At 34.8% G+C, this 12,391-nt stretch overlaps 1 protein-coding gene across 2 annotated transcripts in view; it reads right to left on the bottom strand.

The window, feature by feature from the left end:
- Nucleotides 1-3,800: 3,800 nt before the first annotated feature.
- The window catches only part of CCDC122 (coiled-coil domain containing 122), a 33,462-nt gene continuing 24,871 nt past the window's right edge, over nt 3,801-12,391 (bottom strand). For both annotated transcript variants that reach the window (XM_008537912.2, XM_070578340.1), the window contains exon 7: nt 3,801-4,288. In XM_008537912.2, the coding sequence (XP_008536134.2) occupies nt 4,139-4,288 (150 nt within the window). In that variant the 3' untranslated portion in view covers nt 3,801-4,138. The remainder of the gene's footprint in view (nt 4,289-12,391) is intronic.

Here is a 12,391-nt window from a genome sequence, read left to right as displayed (position 1 = left end):
TGCAACTATAATAGTGTACTCATCTATCTCTTTGGCAGTTCTGTAAGTTTTTGCCTTACATAGTTTCATGCTTTGTTGTTAGGTGTGTACACATTAAGAATTGTTATGTCTCCCTGGAGAATTGGCCCCTTTATCACTAGGTAATGTCCTTCTTTATCTCTGATAACTTTTCTTTCTTTGAAGTCTGCTCTATCTGAAATTAATATAGCTACTCCTGCTTTCTTTCCATTAGTGTTAGCACGCTCTATTTTTCTCTATCCATTTACTTTGTATGTGTGTGTCTGTGATGAAGACTGGCCCTGAGCTAAACATCTGTTGCCAATCCTCCTCTTTTTGCTTGAAGAAGATTGTTGATGAGCTAACACCTGTGCCAATCTTCCTCTGCTTTGTATATGGGACACTGCCTCAGCATGGCTTGACAAGCATTGAGCAGGTGCACACCTGGGATCCAATTCCATGAATCCCGGGCCGCCAAAGCAGGGTGTGTGAACTTAACCACTACACCACTGGGCAGGCCCCAATTTCTCCTTTATTTTTGAAAGATAATTTCATAGAGTAGAGAATTCTAGGTTGGTGGGGTTTTTCTTTGAACACTTTAAATATTTCCCTCTACTCTCTTCTTGCTTGCATGGTTTCTGAGAAGTCAGATGTAATTCTTATTTGGAGGTAAATCTCACAATATTTTGGGGCCCCCCCATGACTGAGTCCCCCTGGAGTTTTTAACTCTCAGAGTTGTCCACACTGAGCCTCTAGCAATTCATCAGTTACAGTTCAGGTTTCTAATCCTGGCACTGGTTCCCATGGCGAGTTCTACTTGTGAGTCTCTGGTCAGCATGACTCCCTGTATTTGCCTGGCTGTCTCTCCAATCTTGGAGGCAGCAGTTTGCCCCATGTTCTCATCTCTCTTAGGGATCCAAGAAGAGGTGTTGATTTTTCAGCCTATTCAGCTTTTTACTTGTTGTTAGGACTTCCAAGCTTCTTCCATGCACAACCCCCACTTTTTTTAACCACAAAATTTCTCTTTTTTGGTTAAATTCTTTTTATGCTTTACAATCTATTAAAAGGATGCATTAAATGTAGAAATAAATTATTACTTATTTACAGTAAAATTGAGGCTTACCCTTGGAATTATTTCTTGCAGTGCCATGTAGCTAAAAGAACAGGGCGTTGAATTTCAATTCTGCCCCTGAAAAGCTGTGTGATGAGATCTTAGGCAAATTACTTAACCTGTCTAAGCCTTAGTTTCCCTATCTGTAAATCAGGGTTACTAACATATACCTTAAACCATTATTCTGAGAATTAAATGAAATAATATATAATAATATAATAACATATACAATGAAATAATATATATTGTATATATTATTATATTATATACAATTACATGTTTGTATATATACAATTGCATATTTGTGTATATCATTATATTATTTCAAATAGGGCACAGCATAGTTGCTGAGTATGTTATTGTTATTAGTGTTATTTCATATCTGTAGTGTTTTGGAAAATAGTATGATTACCCAATTGACTGGAAGAGTATGGCCTAACAGATAACTTATAGATCATTTATATGGGCCATGGCCATGGTGGGTGACTTGACTGGCTTTAATGTGTACTATCTGGTGTTTTCCATGGTTAAGATGTGTCTTAAAAGTAGATATCGATTTCTTTACGTTGGTCAACTATAATTTGCCCATAGATTGCACATGTAGTAACTATTATTTTGACATGTTAACTGTAGGTTTTTTCTCCTCCCTCTGCTTCCTTGCATTAGTTGCCTTTTCCTGATCATTTAGGCAATATAACCTAGTAGGCTAGGGTCAGGACAGATGCGGCTGAGATGTAAGAAGTCATTCATCAGCTTTGAGCTTCATATTAGGTTTTTTAAAAACTCCACAGTAGAAACAATACTCTTGAAATCATAACTTTCTTTTGCAGAAGACTGGGCGTTTTGAGAGAGAAAAATGTTTGCTGAGCCCCAAAGCACCGAGAGCCTTGAAATCCTCATTTTATAGCAGAAATCAAAGAGTGAGGAAGAATGCATGGACAGAATAACGGGACCCAAGAGGTAAAATCTGGCCAGCATACAGAACGAGAGAATTTAATAGGACCAGAAGAGGCCTGGTGAATGGAAAAGGGAGCTGACTACACTGACCAGAGAAAACAATGGCAGACACAGCATGGACAAAAGGTAATGCTCAAGACCAAGAAGAACGGAGTACACCTCTGCAGAGGCCAGTGAGGTCAGAGGACAGCACCTGGACCAGGATCCTTCCCCTGATGACAAAACAATATAATCCCCCAGGAACTTAGACCACTTCCACGGAGAAAATGAGGAGAAGGACAAGGAGGAAAATTCTGAACTGAGTGGTTACACAAAAAAAGACTGAGTTTTCAATCAAAAGTATATGTGAGAAAGGCCATTAAGCACAAGAGCTCATGTTCTAAGGTAGGCTCAGTTATAAAGAAATTTTTTAAATTACTTTAATTTTCTAACTTTAGAGTTTGTGACCATGTTGAAATATCATATCCACTAACTACACAATCAGGCTTAAGGATGCCTCAAGTTTTAATTCTTATTGGTTAGTCCGAAAGCTTCTGTCATCTGAAATGGTTTTCAAGATAAGAAAGGGCTAGGAAGGAAAAAGTTTTCTCTTTCAAATAATTATTTCAACTGTCACAAAATTTAAAATGGGTACATGTATTATTATCATGGATTTTTTTTAAATTACTTTCTCAAATAGGGAACAAACCTATTTTCCTCATATCTTAATTTAAAAATAAACTTTCAAAAATATAACTCAAGGTGTTAGTTGTAAACTTAGCAAGAATTTAGAAAACTAGAAGTTTTCTTTGATGAGTTATAAATGAAATTATGAAGTATAGCTATAAGAAGAGTCTTTGAAATATGCAAATTACATTGAAATATTTTGACATAACCAGGCTTTGGTTCAGCCTTATCTTCAGCTGAGCATAGTGGGTTCGCTCCACGATCTGCAGGTTTAACTTTTTCATTCACAGCCGTGTTTCAGAGTCATGGACAAAAGCTGACTGCGTTACAGCATAAGCCATTTAAAGTGTTAGCCATAATAAGCCATGCTAATTCATAAGAAGACTGTTAATGTAAGACATACCAAGATTACTAACATCAGGTTTTATATCAGCTAGAATCTTACTGAATCTCAGGCACATAGAAACGTGAAGAGAAAATGGACTTCAGATGTCATTTTGATGTTGTTGATTTGAAATCAAGTCGTAAAAGCGAATGTTTAAAAACTGTCTTCAATAATTAATATTTTGTTTCTGCTCCTAAAAATTTGACTTGGTGGAGCCATGAGAGGGAGTACTTTTATCTTAAAAAGGGGCAAGTTAAATTTTGATTTGTTGCCATGGACGTAGCATTTGCCTTGCCTTTGAATGAAAAAATATACGTTAGTCTATACTGGGCAACATTCTTCTTTTAAGAGCTTGTATGTTTGCCTTACACAATGTTATAGCTTTAATTTAGTCATAGAATAGTAATAAAGAATTTACAGACAGAAAAGTGCACAAAAAATGTATGCATGGCAACACTCCAAAAATATGTTATCTAATAAGAGAGAAAAATGATTGCTACCTTCTGGATGAAAGAGAAAATTGAGAAAAATATCTGAAGCACTGAACATATAACAACATTATTGAAAATGTCAATATTTATGGACTACTGTGAAGATGGTGGTAGAAAAACAAGTTCTAATAAAAAGTTTGAGAGAGACACCATTTAAATGTCTTAACAATTTAAATCACTGTAAATTCAAGAGTTTCTTTTCTTCTAAGTTTTTACTTCATATGATAGTGAAGGCAACATGTTTATAAATAGTACTCATGAGAACAATACATCTTATACATTCAAAATATTCATATAGCATCTTCCACTATTCTTCTGTAAGCATTCCTATTGTCTATATTGCTATCAATTGTAGGGTTAGAAGGCACTTTAACAAACAGATAACTAGTTCAAAAAAAGAGAAAATATATCCATCATTAAGACAGACCTCTGACAGTGAATGCTGGTTGTTAAGAATCCAAAGGACTTTCCCAACATTCTGCCCCATAATCTTTGTTGGTATAGTCTGTGCTCTATTGCCCTACAGCCATGTTAATCTTTCATTCCAATGCGTTTTCTCAGTTCAGCTGCAGTTTTCTCCAGTTGTTGAATGTTCCATTGCCATTGTCTTCTATTTGACTGAAGCTTGTTCACCTGACAATGCAAACGCTTAAGAATTGCACCATATCTCTTATGTTGTACCTATTAAAAGAAAACTACACGTCAGCAGGGCTTGAGAAGGATAAATAGTAAATAGCCATAAATGATATTTTGACTACTCTAAAGAGGAAAGCACTTGATTAGAAATTATTCACTGTAAATAATAATAATAATAAAAATAAACAGTAATTAGAACTACTTAACACATTACATACTGTGTAATAAGATACTGTGCTGAGAGCTTTTTACATATAATTAAATTCTCACAACATCTTACGACATGGATATTATTATCCTTATTTTTGTATAAAGAAACCAAAGATCAAAGAGTTTAAGTACTTCAACCAAGTTTTCACAGCTAGCAAGTGATGGTGATTGGAATTTGAACCCAAATGAAGCTTCTGTGATGGAGTGCCTTCTACTCATCACGCAGTTACCAGTTGGGGGAAATGGTTTCATTTCCTGTATCTAGTCGTTCCCTGAAATGTAGACCCACTGATCTAAAAGCTCTTGGAGATCATGTAGCCCATTTCCCTGCCATTAAGTACATCAGCATTTATGCTGAGCCGGACAATGCTACACTGGAAGACGAAACACAGTGGAAAGTGTAAGAGTTTTGGTGTCAGGCCGCAAGAAAGTAAAAAAGCCAAAATTCCTAATGCTACTGTTGGCTATACAAACAACATTCAATCCTTTTTTAACAGCTTTATTGAGATATAATTCACATACCATACAATCCATCCTTTAAAGTGTACAATTCAAGGGTTTTTAATATATTCACAGAGTTGTGCAATCATCACCGCAATCAAATTTAGAAAATTTTCATTACCCTAAAAAAAGAAGCCTAGTATCCATTGGCAGTGACTCCCCACTCCCCCATCCCCACCCTTAGAGGGTTACGACCACTAATCTACTTCCTCTTTCAATAGATTTGCCTATTCTGGACATTTTATAAAATGGAATCATATAATATGTGGTCTTTTGTGACTGGCTTCTTTCACTTAGCATAATGTTTTTGTTATCCATGTTTTAGCATGTATCAGTACTTCATTTCTTTTTATTGCTAAATAATATTCCATTGTATGATAGGCTACATTTTATTTATCCAATTCATCAGCTGACGGACATTTGAGTTGTCTCCACTGTTGGTTATTATGAATAATGCTGCCGTGAACATTTCTGTACAAGTTTTTGTGTGGACATATGTTTTCACTTCTCTGGGGCATATACCTAAGAGTAGAGCTACTGGGTCATAAAGTAACTCTGTGTTTAACCATTCGAGGAACTTCAAGACTGTTTTCCAAAGTGACTGCATCATTTTTAGATCCCCATGATCAATGTGTGAGGGTTTCAGTTTCTTCATATCCTTGAAAATACTTATTATCTGTCTTTTTGATTATAGCCATCCTAGTGGGTGTGAAGTGGTGTCTCATTGTGGTTAAACACATACCTTTAAATGAACTGATAAAATAGAATAATAGGGCTGGGAAAGTTAGCTATTCATTTTTTAAGGTCTCTTTTTAAATTTATTTATTTTTAATTTTTTGTGGTAATATACACATAAATTGCACTATCTTTTTTTTTTTTTTTTTTGAGGAAGATTAGCCCTGAGCTAACTACTGCCAGTCCTCCTCTTTTTGCTGAGGAAGACTGGCCCTGAGCTCACATCCGTGCCCATCTTCCTCTACTTCATATGTGGGATGCCTACCACAGCATGGCGTGTCAAGCGGTGCCGTGTCTGCACCCGGGATCCGAACCAGCTAACCCCGGGCTGCCGAAGTGGAACGTGCGCACTTTGCTGCGCCGTCGGGCCGGCCCCTCTATCTTAACTACCTTTAGGAGTACAGTTCAGTAGTATTAAGTACATTCACATTGTTACACCACCGTCACCACCATCATCTCCAGAACTCTTTTCATCTTGAAAACTGAAGCTCTGTAACCATTAAACAATAACTCCCTCTTCCTCACTCCCCTTAGCCCCTGGCAACCACCATTCTACTTTCTGTCTTCTATGAATTTGACCATTTTAGGTACCTCGTATAAGTGGAACCATACAGTATTTGACTTTTTGTGACTGGCTTATTTCACTTAGCATAGTGTCCTCAAAGTTCATCCATGTTATAGAATATGTCAGAATTTCCTTTCTTTTTACCACTGAATAATATTCCATTGTATGTATAGACCACATTTTGTTTATCCGTTCATCCACCCACGTACACTTTGGTTGCTTCTACTTTCTGTCTTTTGTGACTAATGCTGCTGTGAACGTGGTATACAATATCTCTTTGAGACTCTGCTTTTAATTTAATTTTTTGAGGAACTGTCATACTGTTTTCCACAATGGTTGCACTAGTTTACATTCCCACCAGCAATGTGTGAGTACATCATCAGAAGGGGTTTTGTGAAGAGCGTAGCACAGAAATAGGCAAGTGAGGGAGGCATGTGTTGATAGTTCCCCTCCAGGTACTGTCCATCTGACAAGCGTAATCCTGCTATGGAGATTGGCTCCTTGAGCGTCCACCAATAATACACTTTCTTGATAATTACAGCTTCATAAATCTTAATGTCAGGTAGGGTAAGTACTACAACTTTATTCTTCTTTTTCAAGATTGTTTTGGCTAACTAAATCTTCTGTATTTGCATATAAATTTTAAAATCAGTGTGTCAGTTTCCACAAAAAGCACCACAGGAATTAATGGAATGATGTCAAAAATATAGCTCATTTTTTGAGAAAGTTAACACTTTAAAAGTATTGAGTTTCATAGACCATGAATATACTATATCACTCGATTTATTTAGTATTCTTAAATTCTCAGTCATATTTTTATTGTAGAAGTTTATACATTTTTCATAAAATTTATTAGCAAGTATTTTATGTTCTTTAGTGTTAGAGAAAAGAGTTTTGTTTTATTCATTTCACTTTCCAGTTGTTTACTGCTACTATCTAGAAACCACATAGAAATACCCTACTGGTTTATTAGTCTTCTTGTAAATTCCTTAGGATTTTTTACATAAGCAAATATGCTTTCTGTGAATAAACACAGTTTTACTTCTTTACAATCTTTATGCCTTATATTATTTTTTTCCTTGCCTTATAGCACTTTTTATGACCTGCAATACAATGTTGCCTAGAGGAGGTGGAATCAGACATCTTTGCCTTGCACCCGGTCTAAGGGGGAAAGCATTCAACGTTTCACCAATAAATATAATGTTGTTAGCTACAAGTTTTTATAGATGGCTTCTATCAAGTTATGCAAGTTTCTCCTACTCTAAATAGAGAAGTAATTTTTTTAATTTATTTTTATTTTTATTTTTTCCCCTTTTTCTCCCCAAAGCCCCCCCAGTACATAGTTGTATATTCTTAGTTGCGGGTCCTTCTAGTTGTGGCATGTGGGATGCTACCCTACCATGGCTTGATGAGCGGTACCATGTCCATACCCAAGAGCCAAACTGGCGAGACCCTGAGCTGCCGCAGCAGAGTGCATGAACTTAACCACTCAGCCACGGGGCCAGCCCCTCTCCTACTCTTAATTTGCTGAGAGCTGTTATTAAGAATGGGCATTGAATTTTTCTAATACTGTTTCTGCAACTATTAAGTTGATTATGTCTTTTTATCTCCTTCCTTTTGTTAATGTGGAATCATATTCTTTGCTTTTTTTTTTTTTTTTTTTGCTGGGAAAGATTCACCCTAAGCTAACATCTGTTGCCAATCTTCCTCTTTCTTTTCCTCTCTAAAACCCCTGGTCATAGTTGTATACTCTAGTTGTAAGTGCTTCTAGTTCTTCTATGTGAGCTGCTGCCACAGCATGGCTACTGACAGATGAGTGGTGTGGTTCCACGCCCAGGGACTGAACCCTGGCTGCTGAAGTGAAGCATACTGAGCTTCAACCACTAGGCCATCAGGGCTGGCTCCATTGTTTGCTTTTTGAAAGTTGAACCACCCTTGCCTTCCTGGGATAAACTCTGCTTGCTCATGAGGTATTAGCCTTTTTATACATAACTGAATTCAATTTGAAAATATTTTGTTAGGGAATTTTGCATCTATGTTCATGAGGGACGTTGGTCTGTAATTTCTTTTCTGGTAATGCTCCTGTTCATTTTTTTGTATTAGGGTTATGCTGGCCTTATAAAATGAGTTGGAAAGAGTTCCCTCTTCCATTTTCTGAAAGAGTTTTTATAGGCTAGGTATTATTTCTTCCTTAAATGTGTAATAGAATTCACAGTGAAGCCATGTCAGTCTGAAGCTTTCCTTATGGGGATGGGGTGGTTTAATTATGAATTCAATTTCATTGATTCCTACCTAACACCATTTATGACACTGATATTTGAAATGGATCATAAGCCTAAACATAAAAGTAATTTCTTTTTGTGTTAGTTATGGTATGTGTGTTTTTCAAGGAATTTGTCCCTTTCATCTAAGTTGTCAAATTTATTGACATAAAGTTGTTCGTAATAGGCCTTTATCACCCTTTTAAGTCTATAGGACGTGAAGTAATATCTTCACTATCCTCTCTTTCCTTGATCGGTATTGCTGTGGCTTATCAATTTTATTAGTCTTTTCAGCTTTTGGCTTTGTTGACTTTCTCTCCTGTTTTTCTGTTTTCTATTTCATTGATTTGTGCTATTTTATTATTTCATTTCTTCCATTGCTGTCAGCTGAATTTGTTCTTTCTTTCTCTAGTCTCTTATGGTAGAAGCTTAGCTAATGGCTTTAAAATCTTTTTTCTTTTCTAATATAGGCCTTTAAAGGTGAAAATTTTCCTCTAAATACTGCTTTAGCTACCTCCACAATTTTTCATATGTTGTGCTTTCATTATCATTCAATTTCAAATATTTTCTAATAATTCTTGTGATTTATCCTTTGATTCATGGGTTATTTAGAATTGTAATGCCCAATTTAGAAATGTTTATGTATTTTCTAGCTATCTTATTGCTATTGAATTGAATTCTGCTGTGATCAAAGAATATCAAATTCTTTGAAATTTATTATCCAGTATACTGTCTAACTTGGTGAATGTTCCATGTGCACTTGAAAATAAAGTATAATCAATAGTTGTTAGAATATTTTATAAATATTAATTATATTAAGTTGGTATATAAGTTGTTCAAATGATCTATATGCTTACTGACTTTCTGTATTCTATCAATTACTCAAAAAAATTCTTAATATCTCCAATATGACTGTAGATTTCTCGTTTTCTTTCTTGTTTGGTCAGTTTTTGCTTATGTATTTTGAAGCTGTGTGATTAGGTGAAGACATATGTAGTGTTACTATTCCTTTTTGATGAATTGAATGACCCTCTTTACCTTTGTTAGTAATCCACATCTTGAAATCTACTTGATAGTAATATAGCCAACTAAGATTGACATCTTCATAGTTTATCTTTTTCCATCTTTTTACTTTCAACCTATCTGTGTCTTTATATTCAAAGTGCATTTCTTGTGAAGAGGTTATATTAAGCAACTTGTTTTTTTATCCAGTCTGATAATTTGTCCCTTTTAATTGGAGTGTTTGGTCCATTTACATTTAATGTAACTATTGGTATGTTTGGGTTTAAGTCTACCATTGTAATATTTGTCTCCTATTAGTCACTTTTGCCTTTTTCCTTTCTCTTTCCTTTTCTGTCTTCTTATGGGTTAACTGAATATTTTATTATTCCATTTCATTTCCTCATTTATCTTTCTAGCTATACTTATGTGTATTTTTTTAAAAGGAAGTTGTTCTAAGAACTTCAATAGTTCTTAATTTATCACAGTCTTAATTTATCACAGTCTATCTTCAATAATATTATACCACTTCACATAAAATGTAAGAACCTTATAACAAAAGGAAATTATTAAGATATGTTTTACGTTTATATATGTTATAAAACCCAAAATACATTATTGTTTTAATTTTATACTGTCAATTGACCTTTAAATAATTCAAGAAATGAAAAAGGCTCATTTATTTATCCATATATTTTCCATTTCCAGTGCTTTCAATTACTTCCTGGTATCATTTCCTTTCAGCTTTAAGAACTTTCTTTAGTATTTCTTATAGTATGGGTCTACTGGAAACAAAGTCCATCAGGTTTTATTTATTTGAAATTTATTTCACCTTCATTTTTGAAAAATATTTTCATTAGATCTAGTGTTCATATAGAGTCCTTGCTCAACATTTTTTCCTTATTTCAGCAATTTAATGATGCTGTCTATTTTTTACTGGCCTCCATTGTTTCTAACTTTTAAAAAATCAATAATCAATTATAGCAAGGTTGCAGGAGACAAGGGTAATGTACAAAAGTCAATTGCTTTCTTATATACCAGGAATGAACAAGTAGAATTTGAAGTGAAAAACACAATACCATTTAATTAGCACTCCCCAAAATGAAATACTTAGTTAGAAATCTAACAAAATATGTACAAGATCTATATGAAGAAAACTACAAGACTCTGATGAAAGAAATCAAAGAAGAACTAAATAAATGGACAGATACTCCATGTTCATGGATAGAAAGCCTCAATTTTGCCAAGATGTCAGTTCTTCCCAACTCGATCTATAGATTCAATTCAATTCCAATCAAAACTCCAGCAAGTTATTTTGTAGATATTGAGAACCTGATTCTAAAGTTTATATGAAGAGGCAAAAGACCCAGAATAGCCAACACAATATTGAAGGAGAACAACAAAGTTGGATGAGTGATACTATGTGACTTCAAGACTTACTATAAAGTTACAGTAATTAAGATAGTGTGTTACTGGCAAAAGAATAGACAGATAAATCAATGGAACAGAATAGAGAGCCCAGAAATAGACCCACATAAATATGGTCAACTGATCTTTGACAAAGGAGCAAGGGCAATACAATGGAGCAAAGAAAGTCTCTTCAATAAATGATTCTGAAACAACTGGACAATCACATGCAAAAACAAAAAGAGAATCTAGACACAGACCTTACACATTTCACAAAAATTAACTCAAACTGGATCATGGGCCTGAATGTAAAACACAAAATTATAAAACTCCTAGAAGATAACATAGAAGAAAACCTAGATGACCTTGGGTATGATATGACTTTTTAGATACAACACTGAAGGCACAATCCATGAAAAAAATAATTGATAAGCTGGACTTCATTAAAATTAAAAACTTCTGCTTTGGAAATTACACTATCAAAAGAAGGGTAAGACAAGCCACACACTAGGAGAAAATCTTTGCAAAAGACACATCTGATAAAGGACTGTTATTCAAAATATACAAAGAACTCTTAAAACTCAACAATAAGAAAACAATCAGGTTAAAAAAATGGGCCAAAAACCCAAACTGACACTTCACAAAAGAAGATATACAGACGGCAAATAAGCATATGAGGAGATGTTCCACATCATACGTCATCAGAGAATTGCAAATTAAAACAATGAGATACCACTACAAACTTATTAGAATGGTCCAATCTGGATCACTGACAATACCAAATGCTGGTGAGGATGTGGTGCAACAGGATGTATGTGTGTGTGTGTGTGTATACATACACACACGCACACATTTAAGTGCACACATATATAAGACTTGAAGGATATACACCAAACAGTGGTTGCTATTAGTGACAGGGGAGCGTGATAAGAGAGAGCAATGCAATGGGAAGCGGTGGTCAAGGAACTACAGCTTTCCTTCTAATATTTTAATCTTTTTCAAGGAGAACGTATTCCCATAGACATGAAAAACATTTTTCAAAAAGACTGAGAGAAATAGAGTCCAACCAACCTGGATTCATACCCTACTCAGTCACTTATCATTAACTATACAACCTTATACAAGTTACTTAAAATTTCTGAATTCTGCAAAATATGTTATTATGAGAATTTAAATGGGATAGCCTATGTAAAGTGTTTGAAAAATGCCAGGCACTCTATAAACAACAATAGATTTAATAATACTGAACATTTCTCTTTGTACTTTTTATAAAATAGAATAGTTTGTTATCATGTTATCTAGCTATCTGCATAATTCTTACCCTGCCTTTAGGTCATTTTTTTAAACCTTTGCTTTTCTGGATTTTTCTCATAGGACTGGCTTTCTAGTTGTATAATAATTTCTGTGGCTGACTTCAATAAATGAATGCATTAATTGTGTAAGCTGCATGTTGTACTGTACCAGGTTAAA

The sequence above is a fragment of the Equus przewalskii genome, chromosome 16 (assembly GCF_037783145.1).
Source record: "Equus przewalskii isolate Varuska chromosome 16, EquPr2, whole genome shotgun sequence".
NCBI lineage: Eukaryota > Metazoa > Chordata > Mammalia > Perissodactyla > Equidae > Equus > Equus przewalskii.
Note: the sequence above shows the minus strand (reverse complement) of the source record. Positions and strands in the feature narration are given on the sequence as shown.